The 23,975-nt window shown below is 45.2% G+C and overlaps 1 protein-coding gene and 1 long non-coding RNA gene across 9 annotated transcripts in view; both read right to left on the bottom strand.

Annotated features, from left to right (window-relative positions):
• Positions 1–539: 539 nt before the first annotated feature.
• Positions 540–9,914, bottom strand: LOC102547177 (uncharacterized). The gene is made up of 2 exons (XR_350595.4): positions 9,714–9,914; positions 540–3,187 (listed from the first exon to the last, which is right to left on the bottom strand). It is a non-coding gene; the product is annotated as an uncharacterized LOC102547177 (long non-coding RNA).
• Positions 9,915–20,413: 10,499 nt separating this feature from the next.
• Positions 20,414–23,975, bottom strand: part of Clpb (ClpB family mitochondrial disaggregase) — a 122,810-nt gene continuing 119,248 nt past the window's right edge. For 5 of the 8 annotated variants that reach the window (XM_008759796.3, XM_063272875.1, XM_039089860.2 and 2 more), the window contains 5 exons: positions 22,615–22,771; positions 21,986–22,059; positions 21,725–21,844; positions 21,438–21,542; positions 20,414–20,727 (listed from right to left, as the gene is read on the bottom strand). In XM_008759796.3, the coding sequence (XP_008758018.1) occupies positions 20,479–20,727; positions 21,438–21,542; positions 21,725–21,844; positions 21,986–22,059; positions 22,615–22,771 (705 nt within the window). In that variant the 3' untranslated portion in view covers positions 20,414–20,478. Of the gene's footprint in view, positions 20,728–21,437; positions 21,543–21,724; positions 21,845–21,985; positions 22,060–22,614; positions 22,772–23,975 lie in introns of those variants that run through there. The other 3 variants (XR_005491697.2, XR_010057345.1, NM_022947.2) reach the window with 2 other exon arrangements.

The raw sequence follows: 23,975 nt of genomic DNA, 5'->3' as shown, positions 1-23,975 counted from the left end.
GGAGGAAGTGTGTCACTGGGGGTGGGTTTTGAGGTTTCAAACGTTCATTCCAAGCCCAGAGTCCCTCTCTTCCTGCTGCTTGAAGGACTCTCAGCTACGTCTCCAGCAACGTGTCTGCTTGGGTGTCACCACCATCTTCAGCATGATAATAATGGATTAAACCTCTTAAACTGTAAGCCAGCCCCAGTTACATTGTTTCTTTTGTAAGAGTTGCTGTGGTCATGGTGTCTCTTCACAGCAATAGAACACTAAGACACCAGTCTAGACTATGACATAAGCTCTAGAGATTTTTAGAAAGGGGTTGTAGAAAAAAAAACCCACAAAGGTTTTTATTCTGTTGTGTTCCTCCTCCTCTTCCTCCTTCTGTCTCATCGTGTAGCCCTGGCTGTCCTGGAACTTGCTCTGTAGACCAGGCTAGCCTCAAACTCACAGAGATCCTCCTGTTTCTGCCTCCAAGTGCCAGGATTTAAGGTGTGAACTACCACAAAGACTTTTTTCTTTTTCTTTATTGTTGTCTGTGACCAGAAAGACACTTAAGGGCAAAAGAATTTAATTCATGAATTCAGAAATTTCAGCCCAGAGACCTTGACCGCAGTGAGTCTGGGCTCGTGTTGAGGCAGAACATCAAGGCAGTAGTGAGTGTGTAGAAGAGACAGCTGTTTACCTTATGATCTTTCTCCTTAGCGTATCCTACAGAAGTATAAGTAGATGGATAAGCTGTGGATGTGAGTCTTTTTTTTTTTTTTTTTTTCCGGAGCTGGGGACCGAACCCAGGGCCTTGTGGTTGCTAGGCAAGCGCTCTACCACTGAGCTAATCCCCAACCCTGACAGCTGTTTACCTTAAGGTAGGCCGTAAACAGTGAAGACAGGACTGGGGACCTGTGAAGCCTTCAAAGTCATGCCCCAGTGATCCCCTCCCTCTGACCAGACGCACCTCCTCAGGTTTCCAGGATCCGCCAGCACACCACAGATTGATGAACTTCCCTGGGCTGTAGTTTGAAGAAAGAGACCTATCTAAGGGCTTCCACAGCGGACAACTAGAAAGCAGCCATCCCAGCACAACTCTTCCTCTTGGAAATTAGGAACAGTCCCCTCTCCCCACATGGTTATCCATTATATAATTATATAATTCTGTCCTCAGAATTGGTCCAAGTGTGGGTCTTGGCAAAGGTAGATCAAGAAAGTTCTCTCTTACCATTTATTGTTATATGAATTTAAAAAATAAAATATTATTTATTTATTTTGAGATGGGTTCTCATTATATAGCTCTGGAATCCTCGGAGTTCATATATAGTTCAGCCTGACCTCAAACAAAGATCAACTGCCTCTGCCTCCTGACTACTGGGATTAAAGGTGTATGAATGACACTACGCTCAGCCACATACATTTGTGTGTATCTGTGGGTATATGTGTGTGTGTGTGTGTGTGTGTGTGTGTGTACATGCATGTATATATGTACACGTGTGTGGTATGTGTACATGTATATATGTGTATACTTGTGTGTATGTGTATGTACGTGTGTATGTACATGTGTGTATGTGTAGTTCAGAAGATATTCTTCTATAATTCAAGTCCTGTGGATCAAATTCAGTCATCAGGCCTGGTGGCTGCAAGCACCCTTACTCACTAAAGCAGGCTCACTGGCCCTTCCTCAGACATTTTTACTCTTCCAATTAGTTGTCTAGCCATTTATTGGCTTTTATTACCTTACACATTCTTATCTATGCTTAATCTAGTTCAAGTTGGATTTCTGTCACTTCCAAACCAACAAATTCAAATAAAGAGTTGCTGTGTCGTACAGGGAAGCAAATGGCAGAACCTGAAACATGGAACTGACTCCGTTGATGTTGTGGATGGGATGCAGTGAGGTCCCTCCATCAGAGCTAGGAAATGAGCCATCCCTGTCAGGAGACAAAGCAGCAGCTAGGACAGTACTGCAGGCTGTCATTTGGGCAACTTCAAGGATTAAAGTGGAAAATGGCAAAATATTTGAGTGCACTTTGTGGAAACCTAAGAAGAGTCCTTGAAGAGAAGGAGAAGCAAACTGGCACTGTGAGGTTGAAGGAAGCAGAAGGTTCATGTGCTGTGGTGGTCTGGATAAGATTGGGCCCCATAGGCTCATATATTTGAATGTTTAGTCACCAGGGAGTGGAACTGTTTGAAAGGATTAGAAGGATTAGGAGGTGTGGCTTGTTGGAGGAAGCATGTCACTGGGGTGGGCTTTGGGGTTTTAGATGCTCATGCCAGGTCCAGAGTCTGTTCTTCTGCCTACAGACCAGGATGGAGACCTCTCAGCTACTTCCCCAGCACCATGTCTCTCTTCATGCTGCCATGCTCCCTGCTGTGATGGTAATAGACCAACCTCTGAACTGTGAGCCAGACCCAGTTACATGCCTTTTATAAGAGTTGCCATGGCCACGATGTGTCTTCACGGCAATAGAACATTGACTACAACATGGGCTTAAGGCCATCTTGGGGTGTGTAACAAGACACAGTGGGGAGGGGAAAAAGAAGGGGGAGGGCCAGGGAAAACAACAGGACCATGTGTGGTTTTGGTAAGGAACTCTCTCCTGGGCTGAAATCTGAGGTTGCTTCAGGAGAATGATCCAGAGTCACACGAGTCACAGAGTCACATGTTTTATAGATTAGCTAGACTCAAATCCCTTGCCCCATGCTAGAGTGAAGCGTGGGTTAGGAACTGAAGACAGCCTGGCAGGTGAAATGGAGATGTCCGAGACAATCTGGAGGAATGAGGGAAGATGACCTCTCAGCACCTGAGAGCTTTGGCCCAATGGAATGGAAGAGTTGACATTTATTATTCCTCTTTTAAAAAAGAAAGACTTCTTTAATATGTGTGTGCATTTGCCTGCGTTTCTGTGCACCACGTGTATGCAGGAACCAAAAGAGGCCAGAAGAGGGCATTTGTCCCCTGGCCCAGTAGCAATAGTCAGTTGTGGGCTGCCATGCTGGTGCTGTGAACCAAACCCTGATCCTCCGCACGTGCTCTTAGCCACTGAGCCACCCTTCCAGCCCCAACAGTTACTCTTTGCTGGCATTTGAGGCCACTTCTAAGTTAGGGAACATTCTTGTCTCAGGAACCAGGAACTTGCTTTCTGGACTTGCCTCAGAAGTGGAGCTGATGGTTGATCTTGTATTAGCCATCCATGCACCGAGTAAGCTAAGGAACCTGTGGATGACAAAGTCAGAACATTGCAGGCATGATAGCACACACTTTTTCAAAGATTTATTTTATTATTTTATGTGTAAGTATGTGGACCATCTGTGTGTTTGGTACCCAAGGAGGTCAGCAGAGGGCATTGGATCCTCTGGAACTGGAGTTATGGATGGTTGTGAGTTGCCATGTGGCTTCTGGGAATTGAACCCAGGTCCTTTAACGAGTGCTCTTTAACACTTAGCCCCTCTCCAGCCTGTGACACACGCTCTTAACTCTAGCAGCAGTGGGCAGATCTCTTTGAGTTCAAGGCCAGTCAGGTCTACATAGCAAATTCAGGCCAGGCAGGGCTATATAGTGATTTCCTCGAACAAGCGGAGTGAGACCGAGTCTGTGGATGTAGGCACAGTAACTGGAGAGCGAGACTCCATGTGTCCGTTCTAGCAATAATTGCAGGCAGCAGACACTCTGTCAACTCCCTGCTCCTTGATTTTTTTAACCTTTTTTATATTTGAATTGATTCAGTAAAACTATCGTGGCTTCATCCTCCCAAGGCTCAGGGACTGTCTGGGGTGCAAAGGAAGCAGGACTGTAAGATTGGGGTGGACTAGAACAAAGCTTGTCTTCCGGCACCACAGGGCGGGGACACTCATGAACTCACAGTGGCCATGGTTGCCTGAACTAGACCTGAACAAGATCAAGCCAGTAAATGTGGTAGCATGAAATGAGATGGGATGTCTAAGTCCCCATCCCTAACTGAGGAGCACTCGATGGCTTCCGAGGGAGGGTATGGCTGCTGAGAGACCAGTCACACTCAAATGGATGACCCTACATGTGGACAGCACACCCTGGAGTCCGTGGACTATTAACTAAAAGGGAAAAAGAGGAGATAAAATGGGAGGGTGGGTCTGGAAGGAACTAAGGGCGAATATGATCAAGACACACTGCATAAAATTCCCAAAGAATTATTAAAAATATTTTATTTCAAAAAAGACTGCAGCTTGATACAGTTAGTCTGTCAAATCATTGACTCACTCCATCCAATTGGCAAACTTCATCAAACACACCAAATTCCAGCATCATAGTATCTTCCCCTCCCCTCCCTAATGCTCCGTTACCCTCCCTCTCTCCATCTCTAACCCTCCCCCCTCTCTCCCTAATCTTCCCTCCCTCTCTCCCTTCCTAACCCTCCTTCCCTCCCTAACCCTCCCTCTCTCTCCCTAACCCTCCTTCTCTCTCTCCCTAATTCTCCCTCCCTTCCTCTCTCCTTCCCTCCCTTTTCCCTCCCTCCCTCCTTCTCTCCCTCCTTCCTTCCTCCATAACCCTCCCTCCTTCTCTCCCTCCTTCCTTCCCTCCCTAACCCTTCCTCCCTTTCTATCATTCTTTCTTCTCTCTGGGCTGACATACACAGAGGTGAGCTTTAGAAATCTCCTAGGTCCTTTTCATTCCAATCAAATTGACAAGCAAGATTAACCATTACAATATCTCATTGTGATTTGCTGTTGATGACTAAGACAGGTTCTCAAGTATTCCAGGCTGGCCTTGAACTCACTGTGTAGTCAAGGACACTGCTAAAGAAATCTTTTTTTATAAGAGACTTATTTGTTTATGTATTTTATGCATATGGGTATTTGTCTGCATGTAGACACACCAGAAGAGGGCACTGGGTCTCATGAGACTACAGTTACAGACAATGATGAGTGCTGGGGATTGAACTCAGGACCCCTGGAAGAGCAGCCAGTGCTCTTAACTGCTGAGCCTTCCTCTCTCCAGTTTTCAGCTTCTGATCCATCTGCTTCCGCCTTCCGAATGCTGGACTTACAGGCATGGAACACTATGTCTGTCTTCTCGCTGTGGTTTCAAATTGCAGTTCCCTTAGGCTAAACCTTAAGCACATTTCCTGCGTTTATTGCCATTTATCTTCTTCGGATAAAGTGTATTCAGACCCTTTGTTCGTTTTAAAAGTCAGGTTGTGCTTTTATTGTTGAGTCATAATTTCTTTCAGTAAATATGCTGTTTTAGATATTTCTTTCAATGGCTGATTATCACTTTTGTTTTTGTTTTTGTTTTTGTTTTTGTTTTTGAGACAGGGTCTCACTATATAGCTCTGGCTGTCCTGGAATTCACTAGGTAGACCAGGCTGGCCTCGAACTCACAAAGATCCTTCTGCCCCTGCTATTTGAATGCTGGAATTAGAGATAGGGTATTTTTATTTACATTTCAAATGTCATTTCCTTTCCTGGTTTCCTGTCCATCAGCCCCCTAACCCCTCCCCTCCCATTCTATGAGTGTTTTCCACCCCATCCACCCCCCATTACCATTTCCCCCTAACAATCCCCTACACTGGGGGTCCAACCTTGGCAGAACCACTGGTGTCCCAACAAGGCCATCCTCTGCTATCTATGCAGCTGGGGCCATGGGTCAGTCCATGTACAGTCTTTGGGTAATGGCTTAGTCCCTGGAAGCTCTGATTGGTTGGCATTGTTGTTCATATGGGGTCTCAAACCTCTTCAAGCTCTTTCAGTTCTTTCTCTGATTCCTTCAACGGGAGTCCCGTTCTCAGTTCAGTGGTTTGCTGCTAGCATTTGCCTCTGTATTTGACATGTTCTGGCTGTGTCTCTCAGGAGAGCTATATCCGGTTCCTGTCAGCCTGCACTTCTTAGCTTCATCCATCTTATCTAATTTTGGTGGTTGTACATATATGGGCCACATGTGGGGCAGGCTCTGAATGGCTGTTCCTTCAGTCTCTGCTCTAAACTTTGCCTCCCTATTTCCTCCTATAGATATTTTTGTTCCCCTTTTAAAGAAGAAGTGAAGCATTTGCATTTTGGTCATCCTTCTTGAGTTTCATGTGTTCTGTGCATCCAGGGTAATTCGAGCATTTGGGCTAATATCCACTTATCAATGAATACATACCATGTGTGTTTTTCTGTGATTGGGTTACCTCACTCAGGATGATATTTTCCAGTTCCATCCATTTATCTATGAATTTGATGAAGACATTGTTTTTGATAGCTGAGTAATATTCCATTGTATAGATGTACCACATTTTCTGTATCCATTCCTCTGTTGAAGGGCATCTGGGTTCTTTCCAGCTTCTGGCTATTATAAATAAGGCTGCTATGAACATAGTGGAGCACATGTCTTTGTTATACAGGCTCACTTTCTTCATAAGGCTATCTTTTATTTAATATTTTGAGATATGGTCTTATGCTGCCTAGATAAGGCAGGCACTCTGCCAACTGAACTATACTCCTACTGTCTTGGAGAGAATTCTTTACAAATGAGTATGTGTATTTGTATGTGTATGTATAGATTTATGACATGTGTGTTCAGGTATTTAAAGAGTCCAGAAGAGGGCGTCAGATCCCCTGGAACTGGTGTTTACAGGTGTTTATGAGCCACCTGATGTTGCTAGGAACTGAACTGAAGAGCAGCCACCACTTTATTTATTTTTTATTTTTTAAAGATTTATTTACTTTAAATGAGTACAGTGTCGCTGTCTTCAGACACAACCAAAGAGGGCATCAGATCCCATTACAGATGGTTGTGAGCCACCATGTGGTTGCTGGGAATTGAACTCAGGACCTCTGGAAGAGCAGTCAGTGCTCTTAACCACTGAGCCATCCCTCCAGCGGGCCCCACCCCCTCATTTTTTTTCTCTTTTTTTCGGAGCTGAGGACCTAACCCAGGGCCTTGCGTTTACTAGGCAAGCACTCTACCACTGAGCTAAATCCCCAACCCCTCTTTTAGTTTTTTTTTTAAGATTTATTTATTTTGTGTATATGAGTACATTGTCACTGTCTTCAGACACACCAGAAGAGGGCATCAGATCCCATTGCAGATGGTTGTGAGCCACGATGTGGTTGCTGGGATTTGAACTCAGGACCTCTGGAAGAGCAGCCAGTGCTCTTAACCCCTGAACCATCTCTCTAGTCCCCCCCCCCCCACTCTTAATTGGTGACTATTCTCTGTGGCCCAAATTTTTAAATTTTGATGAAGTCTGATTTCTTTCCGTAAAAAAAAAAGTGTGTGTGTGTGTGTGTGTGTGTGTGTGTGTGTGTGTGTGTGTGTGTGTGTTTATATTTTCTTGTATCACAGGCTGTTTGCCCTCACTGTGTTGAAGAGTATCAGTTCTCAAACTGTGGGTCAAGACTTTGGGGAGTCCTTTGTGGTGGTCGAATAATCCTTTCACAGGGCTGACAAATCAGATATTCTGCATGTCAGACATTTACTAACAGCAGCAAAATTATAGTTATGAAGTAGTAACAAAATAAGTTTGTGGTTGGGATCACCACAACATAAGGGACTGTATTAAAGGGTTGCAGTGTTAGGAAGGTTGAGAACCACTGTTTAGAGGATGACCTTGAACTTCTGATCCTCTTCCCTCCACCTCAGTGCTGTGATTACAGGAAAGCACCCCTGTGCCTATTTATATCAAACCCAGGCTTTGTGCAAAATCACTCTACCAACGAGCTACACCACATATCCTTGATATCTCCTCTTCCTCCTCTCCCTCCTCCTCCTTCTTTTTTAAAGATTAATTTATTTTATGTATATGAATACACTCTAGTGTCTTCAGACACACCAGAAGGGGGCATCAGATCCCATTACAGATGGTTGTGAGCCACCATGTGGTTGCTGGGAATTGAACTCAGGACCTCTGGGAGAGCAGTCAGTGCTCTTAACCACTGAGCCATCTCTCCAGCCCCTCCATTCTCCCCCTTCCCCTCCTCTTCCTCCTCTTCCTTCTCCTCTTCCTCCTCCTTTCATTTTAGTCCAAAGCTTGAGACAATTTTATTAGCATTTAAAAGATAAACCCCAGGGTAGGCAAAGTGTAAATCTTAGCGGCTGCCTGTAGGAGGAGAATGGGGAAGAGAAGACATAAACGCTACAGCAACAGAGTCAAGCTGGCATGGAGTCAGCCACAGGTGACTAGGCAGCCTGTGGGAGGGAGGGGGACTTTAGGAAAGGAGCAAGGTGGTCCAAAGTTCCAGAAACACATGCTTAAGTTCTGGTCATGATCAGAGAGAGAAAGAGGGAGACAGAAGAGTAGGAGAAGACTCAGCAGAATTTGTGTGGCTGGTGGGAGAACCTGCCTCCATGCTTTTGATATTCATATCTAAGACATCGCTGGCCTAGTCTAAGGTCATGAAAACTACATCTTTCAACAATTATGGTTCACATACATATACATACAAACACAAACACTTGCCGTTTAGGCCGCTCTAAAATGTATTCCACTGGCCATTGGTGGTGGCACAAACCTTTAATCCTAGCACCTGGTCAGCAGAGGAGGCAGTGCTCTCTGAGTTGAAAGGCCAGGCCCCTGGCCCCTGGTTTCTATTGCTGTAAAGAGACCCCATGGCCACGCTAACTCTTACAATGGAAAACATTTAATTGCAACTGGCTTACAGCTTGAGAGGTTTAGTCCATCACAGCCATGGAGGGGAAGCTTGGCAGTGTCCAGGCACTCATGGCGATGGAGAGGTAGTTGAGAGTGCTACATCTGGATGATCAGGCAGCAGGAAGAGACTAAAACACTAGGTCTGGCTTAAGCATTTGAGACCTCAAAGCCCAGCCCCTCCATGACACACTTCCTTCTACAAGGCCACACCCCCTAAAAGTCACTCCCCATGGGGCTGTTTTTGTTCAAAGCACCACCATTACTTAAAATTATTTCCTGCATTCACCGTGTGGCAGGACAATATTTCTATCTAGGTCCAGAAGTTCCTACATCCGTTAGCTACTGCTTCTCATTCTTCCCATTTGCTGGCACCTGGCAACCACTAACCCACCCTCTGTGTCTCTTCTGGGTGTTTTATACAAATGGAATCATGGAATATGTCCTCTTCTGTGTCTGCTTTCTTTCACCCAGCAGGAGTTGTAGCATGTGTCCACTATGTGTGCATAGTGCTCATGGCACAGATATGCTACACTCTGTACTCAGTTAATAAGCTTGTGGACTGTTTCTAAGACCTGATGTTCTAAGTCACGTAGAAGTTTTCGTTTGAATGCCTGCACTCTCTTACATCTCCACCAGTAATAATTAGGATTTCAATGTCTAGATTATTTTTTTTTAGTATAGAATAGAGTTTATCAGGGCATGGGGGTTTGAAAGGGTAGAGACAGAGAAAGGCAGAGAGATAGAGAGAGAGAGGAGGAGTAGAGGCCCACCATGAGCATGTGGACGGGGATGGGCGAGATGGAGAGAGAGGATTAGGAGCAAGAGGATAGAGCCCAAGGTTTAGATTCTTTTCAATGGTTATTCTTTATGGTTTACTTTAAATATTAGAGTTTTCTTAATGAGTGTGAATAGGATTATATTCGTTACATCATTTGCATTTTGGTTTTGATTTTGCATTTGATTTACATTTCTCTCAGGCATCGTGATGTTGTAGTATATTTTTGTAGGTGGTGGTTGTCCTTGCATGTCTTTCTGTACCTTTGTGTATATAGCTTTGTATTTGAGTGTGTGTCTTAGTTACTTTTCTATTGCTGTGAAGAGATACCATGACGTAGACACTGGGGGCTTACTTACAGTTCCAGAGGGTGAATCCATGACCATCATGGTGGAACTGTGGCAGCAGGACAGTATGGCACGGGAACAGTAGCTGTGAGTTTATGTCCTGTTCTTCAGGTTGGAGGGAGAAGGAGGGAAGGAGGGGAGGAGGGAGGGAGGGAGGGAGGGAGGGAAGAAGAAGAAGAAGAAGAAGAAGAAGAAGAAGAAGAAGAAGAAGAAGAAGAAGAAGAAGAAGAAGAAGAGAGAGAGAGAGAGAGAGAGAGAGAGAGCATGTTAGGAAAATGGACTGTCATGAGCTTTTGATACCTCAGCGGACACACCTTCTTTAACAAGGCTACACCTTCTAATCCTTCCCAAACAATTCCACCAACTGGGGACCAAACATCTGAGCCCATGAGAGGCAAAGACACTAGTGTGTATGTAGGTGCTTATGAAGGCCTGAAGGTGATGTCGGTTGTATTTCTTAATTGCTGCACTCTGCCTCATTTTTGAGACAGGGTTTCATACTACAACCTGTACTAGCCTGGTTGGCCAACAAGTCCTGGAAAAATACTAATATTCTTTCTTTGTTGTTGTTGGTTTTGTTTTTGTTTTTCTGAGACAGGGTTTCTCTGTGTAATCCTGGCTATTCTGAAACTCAATCTGTAGACCAGGCTGCCCTCAAACTCAGAAAAACAGAGATCTGTCTGCCTCTGCGTCCTGAACGTGGGCTAAAGGCATGTGCCAACCCCACCCAGCTACATCTTCAATCTTACACTTAGGCCTTTCATCTGTGTTGTGTTAATTTTTGTGTATGTTGTAAGAAACAGATCAAGTTTATTTCTTTGCACATGGATATCCAGTTGTTCCAATATTATTTTTATCCTTTTGAATTGTAATTCCTAAGTTTTGATTTAACATGGGACACCGTTTGTGGGCAGCAGATGCCGTAACAGTAATTATGTCTAGATATGGGTATGGCCCTTTGCTGACTAGCAGAGTGGGAAAACTAGGAAACATAGTGAAGACTGGATTTGGATATAGCGTTTACTGTTGCTATGGTTACTGTAATGGAGGAGAAGAGCCAATAGAATCGATATATAATTATAAAGGGGGCTTATTAGATTGACTTACACAATCAGAGACTGGGTAGTCCCACAACAGCCATCTGCAAGCCAGAGATCTAGGAAAACCAGTAGCTGCGTGGCTGAGGAATTTGGAAGCCTCAGAGCAAAAAGGACCAATGAAGAAGCCCAGTCAGAGGCTGGAGGCCTAGAAACACCATGTGAGCTGGAGTCTGCTGTCTGAGGACAATGGCAGGGGCAGAGAACATGCAGTCTGAAGAAGCATTGGATCTGCTCTGGCAGGCAACTGACTAATTGATTAATTGATGGTTGGTTTATTGGTGCTAGGGATTCAGGATACTGACATCTCATACACTCTAAGCCAGTGCACTAACATTAACTATGTCTCCAGCCCTTAAAATGGCCATCTTCTCTTTTTCCCTCCTTCCTTCTTTAAAAATCTTTTATTTTGAATTGCTGGATTCCTGAAGTTGGAATTATAGACAAGTGATTGTGAAATATCCAACCTGGGCGTTGGGGAACTAAACTTGGATCTCCAGACTCTTTAATTCTTTATAAATATATTATATATTGATACATTTATGTGTGTGTGCATGCAGGTATGTGTTTGTATCCCATTTGTGCCTGGTGCCCGTGAAGACCAGAAGAGGGAGTCAGATCCCCTAGAACAGGTTGACAGACAGCTGTAAGCTGCCACATAGGCGCTGGAAACTGAACCTTGGTCCTCTGGTAGAGCCGGAGGTGCTCCTAACTACTGAGCCACCTCTCCAGACTCCATATTTTTTCTTCAAACTTTTTTTTTAACATCAAGAGAAAACATTACATTTCGTCAGTTCTTTTTCTATTGGAAGTAAGAGGTTCATGTGGATTTGTCCCCTCTACCCTGTCAGTGTGGTGTAGTGCACTGACAGATTTTTCTCCTGTGAGTTACTCTTGCACTCCAGGGAGAAATCCTGCTTATGACATCATGTGATCCTTCTAATGTGCTACTGAATTTGATTTGCTAGTCTTTTGTTGAGTATTTCAGGCATCAGAGTTCATAGGAGATGTTGACCTTCCTGCCTCAGCCTCTTGGCTACTGGGATTACAGGCATGTGTTACCTTGAACTCCTGTGCACATTTGCGTGTGCGTTTGTGTGTGTGTATGTGTGTGCATGTGTGTATGAGTGTGTTGGAGGTCAAATCCAAGGCTTTATTCATGCTAGGCAGGCACTTTACTTCTGAGTTACCCTCCTACCCTGATATTTATATTTTGTTCACAGTTTTAAACTATCCATTTGGGGGGGTGGTGGTTCTATGAGAACCTTAAAGTCAGCTATTAAGATTTTTACTAACTAGGCATGGTGGTGCATGCTTAAAATCCCAAAATTAGGACTGAAGAGATGGTTCAGGGATTAAATGTTTACTGTCCTTGCAGAAGACCCAGGTTCAAGTTCCACCACCCACAAGGCAGTACACAATCTTCTGCAACCTTAATTCCAGTGGACCTGATACTTTATTCTGCTTCTGTGAGCACAAGGCTTGCATGTGGAGCACATACATACATGCAGGCAAAACACTCATACATATAATAAAAAAATTAAAAGGACCCCAGCATAGGGAAAGTTGAGCTAGAAGCAGTACTATTTCAAGTTTGAGGACACCCTGGGCTATGAAATAAGTTCACAAGGCTAATCAGGGCTACTTCTCAAAATCAAAACCAAAACCAAAAGGACTTGGACTTGGTACTATACATTTCAGAGACAGCTTCTGTTGTCTTTTTTCCTTCCTTCAAATAGGACAAAATCTCCCCCTGCTTTGCCTTTTTTTAAAAATTAAAACGGGACAATTTAATCTAATAAATGTGGGAGCTCAGAAGTCAGATTTTCTCCTCTCCAAGGTTTGCAAATTTTAACTGCTGCAGGCTACCTCCGTGACAAGAATCAGCCTGATTTTTATCTCCATCTAAAAAATATTTTTGGGTGACAGGATCTGCCCCCGAAGCCCAGGGTAGCCCAGAACTTGTTCATCCTGGAGCTGACAACAGCCCAGGGACCCACACATGCCAAGCAGTCGCACCACCAGCTGAGCTACACGCCCAGCTGTTTTCACCGCATCTTGTGCAGCTTCTTGACCTCTTGTGAAGTTTCATGACTTTATATTGAATGGGTAGCACACTAACATGGTTCAAAACGTGTCCCTCAGATGCCTAGCTGCCTCCCCCTTTTGCCGAGGTCTGTGAATGCCTGAGTAATACACCCACCTGTCCAGTGCAACTGAGAACATTTCCTGTTCTCATCACTTGTAACTGATTGTGATGGTCAGGATGACATGTCCCCTATGTTCTAGATAATCTGAATACTTGGTGTGGCCTTGCTGGAGGAAATGCATCACTGGGGACATAGTCTGAGGTTTAAAAGCCTCTCATCATCCCAAGTTCATCCTCTGCTTCCTGCTTATGGTTGAAGATGTGACCCCTCACCTCCAGTGGGTCCCAACGCCTGCCTCCTTTCACCATTCCTGGCAGTGATGGTGATGGACTCAGGTAGTGGGTTGGCCTAATGCTACTTGTATTCTAATGCTAATACTGGATCCCAAGGCTGGCTGCCCAGAGAGAGTCCTCATATAAGACACTAAGTGATCCTGCCCCCAAGTTATTTCTGATTGGTAAATAAAGATGCCAACAGCCAATAGCTGGGAAGAAGAGACGTAGTGGGGTTTAGGTTTCATCAGCTTGGGGTTGGAGAACCACCACAAGGGGGGAGAAGAAGAGTGAGGGGGAGGAAGGAGAAGTTGCCATGGATTAGGAGTCAAGAGAACATGGCCTTGAGGGTTGGTCAATTGGAGTTAAGAGCAGCTCAGATGAAACATAGTAATAACTCGGAGTTATCAATAAGAAAGTAGATTCTCACAGTATAGAGAGCAGTGTCTGTGCAGCTGCCCTGCTTGAGGTATTTTATCTCAGCAACAAAAAAGTAACCAATACAATGTACAATAAAGAGGTTTTTTGGTATATTAAGCTTTTATTTAGTCACTCACCAAGTATCTTTAATGCTAATAAGTTCTGGGTTTTCTAAATACACAATTGTGTATCAGAACAAGATCATTTACTTTCCAAAATTTGTCCCCATTTGGTATTCTCCCCTAGCTTCAGTCTTGAGAGAGAGCATTTATAAGTTAAACACTTAGTAGTATTTTAGTGATCTATCATATACAAATATTTTTTCTTGAACTCATCAAACATGGATACATATTTTATCTTTCACTTAAAAACTTTAAATTATTGTAAACTTAAAAGAAAAGTTGCAAAAATAATATAATCTCTGTACACTTTCCTGCAGATTTCCCAACAGTAACTGCAGCTTCTCCTCTTCAGTGTACACGGTAAACTAAGATCCCAAGTTGTCTTTATATTTTCTAAAAATGGGGGCATTCTCTTCAATAGTAATTGTAAAGGTGGATCAGCTAGTCTCCTTCCAGAGGATTAGCTAGCGTTTGCTGAGTTGATGGTATTGCTGACGCTGGTCGCAGTTATGAGATCAGTGTCTACAGTTCAACTTACTTAGTGGAACTTGTACCTATAGTCAGAGGTGACGCAGATGATTTCTTGGATCAGACTTATCAAGTCTGAGTGTAATTTATTTATTCATTCCATAGGGTCTCATGTAGATCAAGTTGACCTCACAGTCACTATTCAGGGATGGTCCTCCAGCCTCCACCTTCCAAGTGTTGGGATTACAAGAATGAGCTACTATGGACCCCACCACCACCTTTTCAAAAGACAAAGACTCATATAGTTCAGGCTGGCCTTGAACTTATAACTGAGGATGACTGAACTCTTGATCCTCCTACAGGTATCTCCAAGTGCTATTTTTATAGGAACGTATCACTAAAACAGATTTTTTTTTAGATTGTTCTAAAGCATTTAGAATTCATCCTTTAATATTGGGGGGGGGCAGTGATGGCTACATGTATCTACACATATCATACAAAACACACACACACACACACACACAGGTGTATTCTAGTTTGCTCTATATCATTGTAGTTACTTTTCTGTGTTAGGATAAAACACTAAACAAAAGCAGCTTGGGTGAGTAGAGTTCATGGCTCTTTGCATACAGATGTCCACTGAGGGAAGCCATCAGGAACTGATGAAGACGTGATGAAGACATGTGATGTGTCATTCTTCGCTAATGACACGCATGTATTGGTCTGCCTTACATTGCGTAGTTGAGCTCCATTTGTTGGGACTCCATAGAGAAAAAATGCACCAAAAAACTTCTGGTGGTGTGTCAGTTTCTTGCTGCTTCCACGGAGTCTGGCTGATTGGCAGTGAAGTCAGCTGAGAAGGATGCGCATGTTGAGGCCAGACCCGTGGAGGACATGTGATGTTTGAAGGAAGCATACAAAGGACTCAACAGTGACGGAGGCTGAGCTTGGCTTGCTTACAAAGCTAAACACTTCTTAGTCTCTTGCATCTCCACAGACCTTCACTTTGCTGAGAGAAGCACAGCCAAGACCTTCTGGTGTCCCTCCTGCTGACGTGTGCTGAGGCTGAGGCCTGGCTGTCTCTGCTAGGTACTGCTACCACTGCTGATTCATGGTTGCTATCCCGACACTTCAGAACTGGACTGCTGGTGTATCTGATCTGTGAAGTGTTTGCGAGCGCATCGAGCTGCCACTGCTGACCTGTGAACTGACTGCTGATTTCCTGACAATGCAGATGAGAGCTGCTCCAAAGAACCTTTTCTAAACAGGTCCACTTCCCCCAGAATCCTTTCTTTCCACTACTTCTGCTGGGTGGTGGGCTACAAGGGAGGTGAAAGCGTTTAAAAACCATCAGTAAAAGTAGGATTTGAAAAAAAATTAAAAGTTACACTGGGCAGTTAAAAATGCCTACATTTTTGCCCACCAGCCAACCAAATGGAGGCTGTTCCTTAATTGAGACTGTTTTCCCAGGTGACGTGCCACGCTGAAACTAACTGAAATATATATATTTCAATTCTAAAGTTTAACTATGGGGGTGGGGAGACGGCTTAATTGGTAAAGGGCCTGCTACATGAGTACCTACATGAAAAGCTCAGTGTGTGCTTGCTTGTAACCCCAGCACCAGCAAGGGAGTTGCTAGCTCAGCCTCCAACCCAGTGCAATCCTGTCTCACACACTATGAGCCAACTGATGGCTTAGCAGGTAAAGGTGCCCTGGCTCCAAGACCTCCACATGCATGCATGGCACACACGCCCTCCCCATCTCCACACACAAACTACGTAAAGATGTGATAATACTAATAAAGTATGATGCACTAACAGAATACCCAAGGTGAATGGCTACCCAGAACACACCTGAGGCTGACCCCTGACCTTTGCGCACACTCTCCCCACAACATGAGCACACACATGAGTTTAGCTAAAATGCTTTTTTTCGGGGTGGTGGGGGGCAGAGGCAGGTGGACCTATGTGGATTTAAGGCCAGCCTGTTCTACACAAAAGATCCTATCTCAAAAAATAAAAATACTCAAAAAGTCCACAGCCACCAAAAACCAAACCAGTTTTTGTTATTTTTTGGGGGTGGTGGTGATGTTTAACCTCACACCAGGTTAAACAATTGCTCTGTGGTTAACTTACACCCTCTACTACAACACAATCAAACTACATCTTCAGTGTTTTCTAGAAAACCATCATTTGCCATTTTCCTATTTGTTGCTGTGAAATTCCTCTCAGAACTATCTGTAACTTCCTACTCCTTATCCTGTATTTTCATTTTTGGCCTTTTCTTGACTCCCTTTTCCCTTGGCAGCTTCAGCAAACTTTACTGCTTTAACTTAACACTTTTAGCTGATCCATAGAGAGCGGCCTGCTTCAGCCTCCACAAAGCTGGGATTCTAAGAGTGGGTCACCACTTCTAATTTTTTATTTTTTATTTTTTTTAATTAATTTTTTTTTTTTTTTGGTTTTTTTCGGAGCTGGGGACCGAACCCAGGGCCTTGCGCTTCCTAGGCAAGCGCTCTACCACTGAGCTAAATCCCCAACCCCCTAATTTTTTAAAAAATCTTTTTTCTCCTAAAGCTCAGCTTTTATTGTATATTTTTTGTTCATTTCTTGAGATTTTTCTTAAGATAATCTTGAGGTTTAGGAGCATCATTAACATTTTTTATTTACTGTGTTTGTGTTTGATCTTCCTACAGCTATCTGTATATCAGGTGTACCACGAATGCAGGAGCCCAGAGGCCAGGAGGCACTGGATCCCCTGGAACTGTTGTTACAGAGGGCTGTGAGCTGCCCCGTGGGTGCTGGGAACCGGCTCTAGATCCTCTCTAAGAGCAGTCAGCACTCTACACTACCAAACCATCAATTCAGCCCCTAAGGCAGTGTTTTTCCTTCTCACTGACTAACTCTGAATCTGAAATAATCACCACATACCTTAAACTCCTCCTGCCAGAGGCCCCGATCCTGACTTACAGGGATTATAGGTTTGTGCACATCCTGCTCAGCCATTTCTCTTTTGCACCATAGCCAGGTATGACAGGGCCCTACATAGGTAGTCTGCTGTCACCTTGCTCTGCTTGTGCAGTTCTCAACCTCCTGGCTACACGTCCTAACAAGTCTAAGTATACAGAGCAAATAAACAAGTCTGTCCTGCCCTAGGGCGTCCCCGTCTAAATATTCTGGAGCATCTGTTACATGCTGGACTACGGCAGGCTCTGTGAATATTAAGCCAGACGGTAAGCATGTCCTCCTGGAGCTTGTGTTCTAGTGACAAAGACCGATACCAGAACAAGTGATGCAAGCAGGAAGGGACTCAGGCACTGGACAAGTCAAGCACAACCAATGGGGTCTGGCCTCTTAAAGGGAGTGACAACCCAAGTTCTTCAGAGCCCAAGGATCTATTCTGTCTCCCATCCTACAATCGGGAAGGTTTTTCAGTCATAAAATGGTCTAGTTTTGAGTTAGATGCCAGCTGTCCCTGGCCACAGCTGAGGATCCAATAGGAATGAGGTCTAGGGGATGGGCACTGACTGACTTAAGAGTCTCTAGCACAGTGCTTTGCAACCTTCCTAACACTGCGACCCTTTTATACAGTGCTGACCCCAACACAAAATTACTTTTTTGCTACTTCATAACAGTAATTTTGCTATTGCTGTGAATCAATGTAAATCTCTGTGCTTTCTGATGGTCCTAGATGAGCCCTGTGAAAGAGTTGTTTGACCCCTAAAGGAGTTGTTACCCATAGGCTGAGAACCACTGCTCTATGACAAACACAGGAAAAGAAAAACAAACAGGTGAGGAAGAAGCAGAAAAGGATAGTGAGGTTTTAAGAAGGCCACAACATGTACTGGAGATGACCCAGTGGTTAAGAGCACTTACTGCTCTCAGTGGACCCAGGTTCTAATCCGACACCTACATGGCGGCACAATATTGTCTGTAACTCTAGTTCTAGGGTATCCAGCGCCCTCTTCTGGCCTCCAGAGGCACTGCACACACATGGTGCACAGACATGCACTCATGCACATAATTCTTTAAAGCATCAAGAACCCACTGGTTCATATGATAAAAGAAAACAGGAATGCCGTGGAGAAATGGGAGCTGTGGTTTGGAGGCTGTGAGTGGGCCCAGAACAGTCTGTGGGGCCAGAACGTGAAGGTGCACGCAACGTCAAGGCTGAAGGAGCTCGCCTCAGTCATGTGGGGCTCACTGAGCAACACGCTTCCTACTGCACTACAACCAACAGAATAAATGAGCATACACTATTGAACAAGGGAATGAGGTAAAAGCTTTGGAACAGAATACCAATTATTAAATACAGATGAATGAGAAACAATAAAATCTTCATAAGTAACAGCAAATTCAACAGTAAAATGTCTTAGCTAAGATGGACACTAAGAAAAATTCTAAGCACGTGATATTTAAACAGCTTTAAGTATCTTCCCAGAACATTATCATTACGTTTAAACATGTATTATTACTCATGTGTATGTGTCTGTGTATGGATGGGGGCGGGTGCTCATGCCACCACAGTGTGGCCAGAGGACCATTTTTTTTTTTTTTTTTTTGAGGTTGGTTCTCTCCTTCCATTTTTGTATGAGTTCAGGGAATTGAACTCATCAGATTGAGCACCAAGTGCCATAACCCGCTTGGCCATGTTAAGGGATTAGGGTCTCACTATGCAGCCCTGGTTGGCCTGCAGCTCACTGTAGACCAGGTTAGTCGTGAATTTATACAGATATACCTGCCTGACCCTTGGAGACAGTGTTTTACTATGTAGCCTAGGTTGGTCTGGAACTCAGTATGCAGCAAAAGGTAGCCTCAAACTTGTGACAGTTCTATCTCAACCTCCCAATTGTTGGGAGTCCAGGTATAAGCCAGTAGTCTGGCTTGCTTTCAGTTCCAGGGGAAAATTATATTTATTTATATACTTATTTATTTTTGTGGCACTGGGAATCAACCCAGGCCCTCATGCACGCTAGCCAAGGTCTAATACTACAGTATTAGTGTTACAGTAGAGAACCTTTTTACAGACAGCTCGAGCTTCTGGGTCATAGCTAACAGTGCCAGGCGCTGCGAAGGAGGTGGCAGGGCACTGACTTCTGTGGATATCTTGTCAAAAACACAGGCCCCCAGTCTTATCAGTGAAAGCATCAGTTAGATTGCAACTGAAGGATATTCTACAAAAGAACTGGCTTGGACTCTTCAATACGTCACGTCACAGAAGAACAAGGAGGACACACACATGGCCTTGGGCAGACAGAGGGTTCTATGCTGTGCTACATGAGAGGTTGAGTTAAAGCTCTAAGAGTTTTACTTTTTTCCCCATTATTTTCTGTAAGCCTAAACAATTTCAAAGTAAAAAGTAAAGAGAGAATACAATTATTGAAGTAGTGAGCAGCAGGTTGCCTCTGAAGGGCAAGGTGGTGTCACCCAGAGCTATGACCATCTTGTGACCACCACATTCTATGACTCATGCTACCGCCTTCATCTCTAACATCTCGACAGGCTAGCTAACACGCAGGAGGGTTCTACTCAATCCTGTAGTGGCAACTGTTGGTGGCCTCTACAGATGATGCAGAGTGACTTCCCAGGCCTTGCTGTGTCCTGCCCAGCTGGGCTAGAACACATTGTCCTGTTGTTCTCCATGGGTGTACCATGCCACTGAGTCACCTCACTGGCTCACCTGGCTGGGACAGCAGTTAAGAGACAGGGCTGAGGCAGATCCAGGTCCACCTGCATGGAGCCTGACCCCAGCCTTGCTCCCGTGTCTCTTCCCATTATCTGTATTGCCTGTCTGCTGAATGAGCCCCATCTCAGCTGCGTCTGCTCACCCGGGACCATGGCCCCACCCCAGAGGACGGCAGGAAGAGGAACCAGTCAGATCTATGGGTGCCATTAGGCTTGACTCTGACAGTTGCAGGGCATGGGAAAGAGGTCGCTGGAGATTAACTGCAGAGCCACCTGTGCTTGGGGCTCTGCCTTCCCCCATGCCCATGGGGCCATCCTGGGGGTGAGCTGCATCAGCACAAGTAGAGGTGGCACCACTGCTCTGAGTGAGCACAAGGAATAAAGTCCACACTGAAGTGCAGACCAGGCTTCCTGTTCTTTGCCTTGGAGATCATAACAGACTATGAACCTCACGACCAAGGAAGGCAGGAGAGGGTGCTAGGCATGAGGGCCAGGTGGATTGGTTGCCATGCCACAGCAAGGGGCCTTTATTAGATGTTCAGGGCACAGACAGGCAGGTGGATGCTAGATGGTGTAGCACACCTTCTCGGGGTGGAGTGGTGCCTGGATGTCCAGTTTGTGGGTCTTGCTGTCCTTATCAATGATCTCCAGTCGCAGTGTAGGCGGACGCTTTTCAGCCTGGGGCGAGGGCAGCTCAGGGCTCTTGAGGAGCTGCTTGTCTGAGTCCTCCACAGTGATACGCAGGGTGCAGCCCCCTGGTAGCAGGTCCTGCTCATAGGCTGCCGCCAGCTGGTTTACCACACGGCGCTCTACCTGCAGTGGTGGAAGATGATGTGGCCATTACTGCCTTGGCCTGCACCTGCCCGGTGGCTTGAGCCAGGAGCTGGCCCTTGTCATGTGTTTGGGCAAGTCAGAACCTTGACGCCTCAGTCCTTACTTGCAAATTGGGCTTAATGGCAACAAGCTCACAGGTTACTGCTAAAGGCTTCATAATGGTAGTTTCTGAGGCTCTCAGCCTAGGTTCTTGTAATGAGGGTTCACACATACAATCGCTTACAGATCATTTTTTAAACTTTCTTTATTCACTTTACATCCTGACCACTCTTGCCCTCCTCTCCTCCAAGTCCCTTACAGTTCCCTCCCCCATTCCCCATAGGTTTTTTTTTTTTTTTTTTTTTTTAATGTACATTGGTATTTTAACTGTATGTATCTCTGTGAGGGTGTCAGATCACCAGGAGTTACAGACAGTTGTGAGTTGCCATGTGGGTGCTGGGAATCCAACCTGGGTTCTCTGGAAGAGCAGCCAGTGTTCTTAAGCACTAAGCCATCTCTCCAAAGCCCTGTCCCCACCACTTAGATTTAATTGATCATCTTTTTTTTTTAGTTCTGAAAGGACTTCTGTTGGTATGGATTAATTCTAGCAGCTAAACTACAGGGAGACTGGCTGAGCCTGAAAGTTAGGTCTATGGGCACAGGGAGGAAGGTATACAGGTTCCATGTTTGTCTCAGGTTTCTGTGCTCACCTCATGCTTAATGGAGCGGGCACCATAGTGGACGTTGTAGCCATCAACCAACACGTCTGCCACCTCGCGGTCCCACAGTAGTGTGATGTTGTGTCTCTGCTTGGCCTGAAGTGGGTCAGAGAGAGGACTGTCTACGTGTGGCCCAGTACCTTCCAGCTCTAGGCACACTGGTCCAAGGGGGCCTTGAGAGACTGTGCCCCCTGGACCACTGTCCTTATTGTCACCTTGGGGTCATTCTTTGAGTTCCAGGTATCTTATCCCCACCCATGGGCAGTCACGTCTCTTACTCTCTTGGCCCAGAAGTTCAGTTCCTTGTTGACCAGCTGGATGAGCTCCGAGTGGCAGAAAGGGAGGAAGTAGACAATCTCATTGATCCTTCCCAGAAACTCGTCTCTCCGGAAGTGAGCCTGCAGAGCCAGGATAAGGGGGAGGTATCAGTGATGGTGGGCAGGAAAGTTTCTGGGCCAATGGTGAAGACAGGGACTTCCGTATTTCAAGTGTGGTTCCTGGTTCTCAAACCCCCACAGGAGGTCAAAAGAAAAACTCACTTTCAGGATGGGTCGGATCACATTCTCTTTGAAGTTCTTTGAGATGGTGATCTTGTCACTAATCTGGACATCCCCTGGAAAGACAGACCATACAGTACTTACCCACCACCCTCAGGGAACGCTGGGCTGTGTTGGCTCTGTGGAAGAGTCATGGGCTTCTGTAGAGTACATGCAGCCACAGTCTAAGGTCCCTGGGCTAAATTTGGATTGACCTCCTCAATAACTAGGCACTTCTGAGGCCCTTTGGCTCATAGATACTTCAAGCCACAAACTTCGGAGGGAGTTGTTTGAGAGAATATTAAGGATGAAGGCCCGAGCGCTGACTTAGCAAAGAGGCTCCGGGGCTCATCTTGAGGAGAAAGGCAGATGCAGTCTCTCTCTGCTGTCATCTCTGAGAACCTCATGTGAGGCCTTGCCCACTTCCATAATTTCTGACCTGGTATCTCCCCAGAGTCTGAAGCCCTCCTGTAAACCAGCAGACCTGGGCTTTACAGAGGGAGGGGCCCACTCTCTTGTCCTTGTTACTCTCTGGTATAATGCCTGCTTTCTGCTCTAAGGATCTCAACGACATTTCTGCCTCTAGGTATGTCAGATGACCTCCCTGAAACAGCCCAGGCCAAACATCATACCAAGGTTTTCAGCTATTCGATTTCGGCTCATCTCCAAAGCTTCCTGTCTCAGTTGCAATGCATGCTGGGCGATCTCATCACTGGCTACATTGGAAGTCATGATGAAGATGGCATCCTTGCAGTCAATGGTCTTCCCCTTGCCATCTGTCAGGCGGCCCTGGTAAGGATGAGGGAGGGAGGGAATGTTTAGGAAGTTGGTACCCCATCAGACGGCTGCTCTGCTCTCTGGCATGGGACTCACATCCTAAGAACAACAGCTTCACTGACAGACTCCTCCATGTGATGTGGACCTGCTTTTGGAACCTCAGGACACCTAGCATGCCAGGGGCTTCCAGGCCAGTCTGATTTCCCACCAACACACTTCCTTTAGAGGCCTACTCTGCGCTGGGACTCCTGGAGCCTTTTCATGATCCTGGCTCTAGAGAGTCAGTGAAACCATAAAACCATGACGATGATAAGGGAGGCCTGGGCTACTATAGGCATGCAGGGGAGGATGCCTTAGAGAGTGATTAAGAGGACCAGAAGTTGTCACTGGTGTTTATGAAACCATCTGGGCAAATGGTCAGATAGCTGTTATTCCTGTGGCCTAGGATATCTTATAAAGTCGGACAGCAGCACTCACTTCTACATCTTGTTTTTTTTTTAAAAAGACAAGGTTTCATTATGTAGCTGGGACTATAGAGACCAGGCTGGCCACAAACTCACAAAGATCAACTTGCTTCTGCCTCTCAAGTGTTGGGATTCAAGGCTTATACCACTATGCACAGATATTTTTCTTTTCTTGATATATATATAGTATTTTATATATATATATATAGTATTTTATATATATATATATAGTATTTTATATATATATAGTATTATAGGTGTAGGCTGTAAGCCACATGACATGGCTGCCAGGCTTGAACTGTAAGAAGCACTTTTAACCACTGAGCCATTGTCTTTCTAGCTTGCTTGTTTATCTACCCACCCACCCACCCACCCACCCACCCACCTACCTACCCACCTAACTTACCTACCTACCCACCTAACTTACCTACCTACCCACCTAACTTACCTACCTACCCACCTAACTTACCTACCCACCTAACTTACCTACCTACCCACCTAACTTACCTACCTACCCACCTACCTTACCTACCTACCCACCTAACTTACCTACCTACCCACCTACCTTACCTACCTACCCACCTAACTTACCTACCTACCCACCTAACTTACCTACCTACCCACCTAACTTACCTACCTACCCACCTAACTTACCTACCTACCCACCTATTTATTTCTGAGACAGGGTCTCATGTAGGCCAGCCTAGCTTCATACTTATTATGTAGCTCTTGAACTCTAGATCCTCCTGCCT

The sequence above is a fragment of the Rattus norvegicus genome, chromosome 1, assembly GCF_036323735.1.
Source record: "Rattus norvegicus strain BN/NHsdMcwi chromosome 1, GRCr8, whole genome shotgun sequence".
NCBI lineage: Eukaryota > Metazoa > Chordata > Mammalia > Rodentia > Muridae > Rattus > Rattus norvegicus.
Note: the sequence above shows the minus strand (reverse complement) of the source record. Positions and strands in the feature narration are given on the sequence as shown.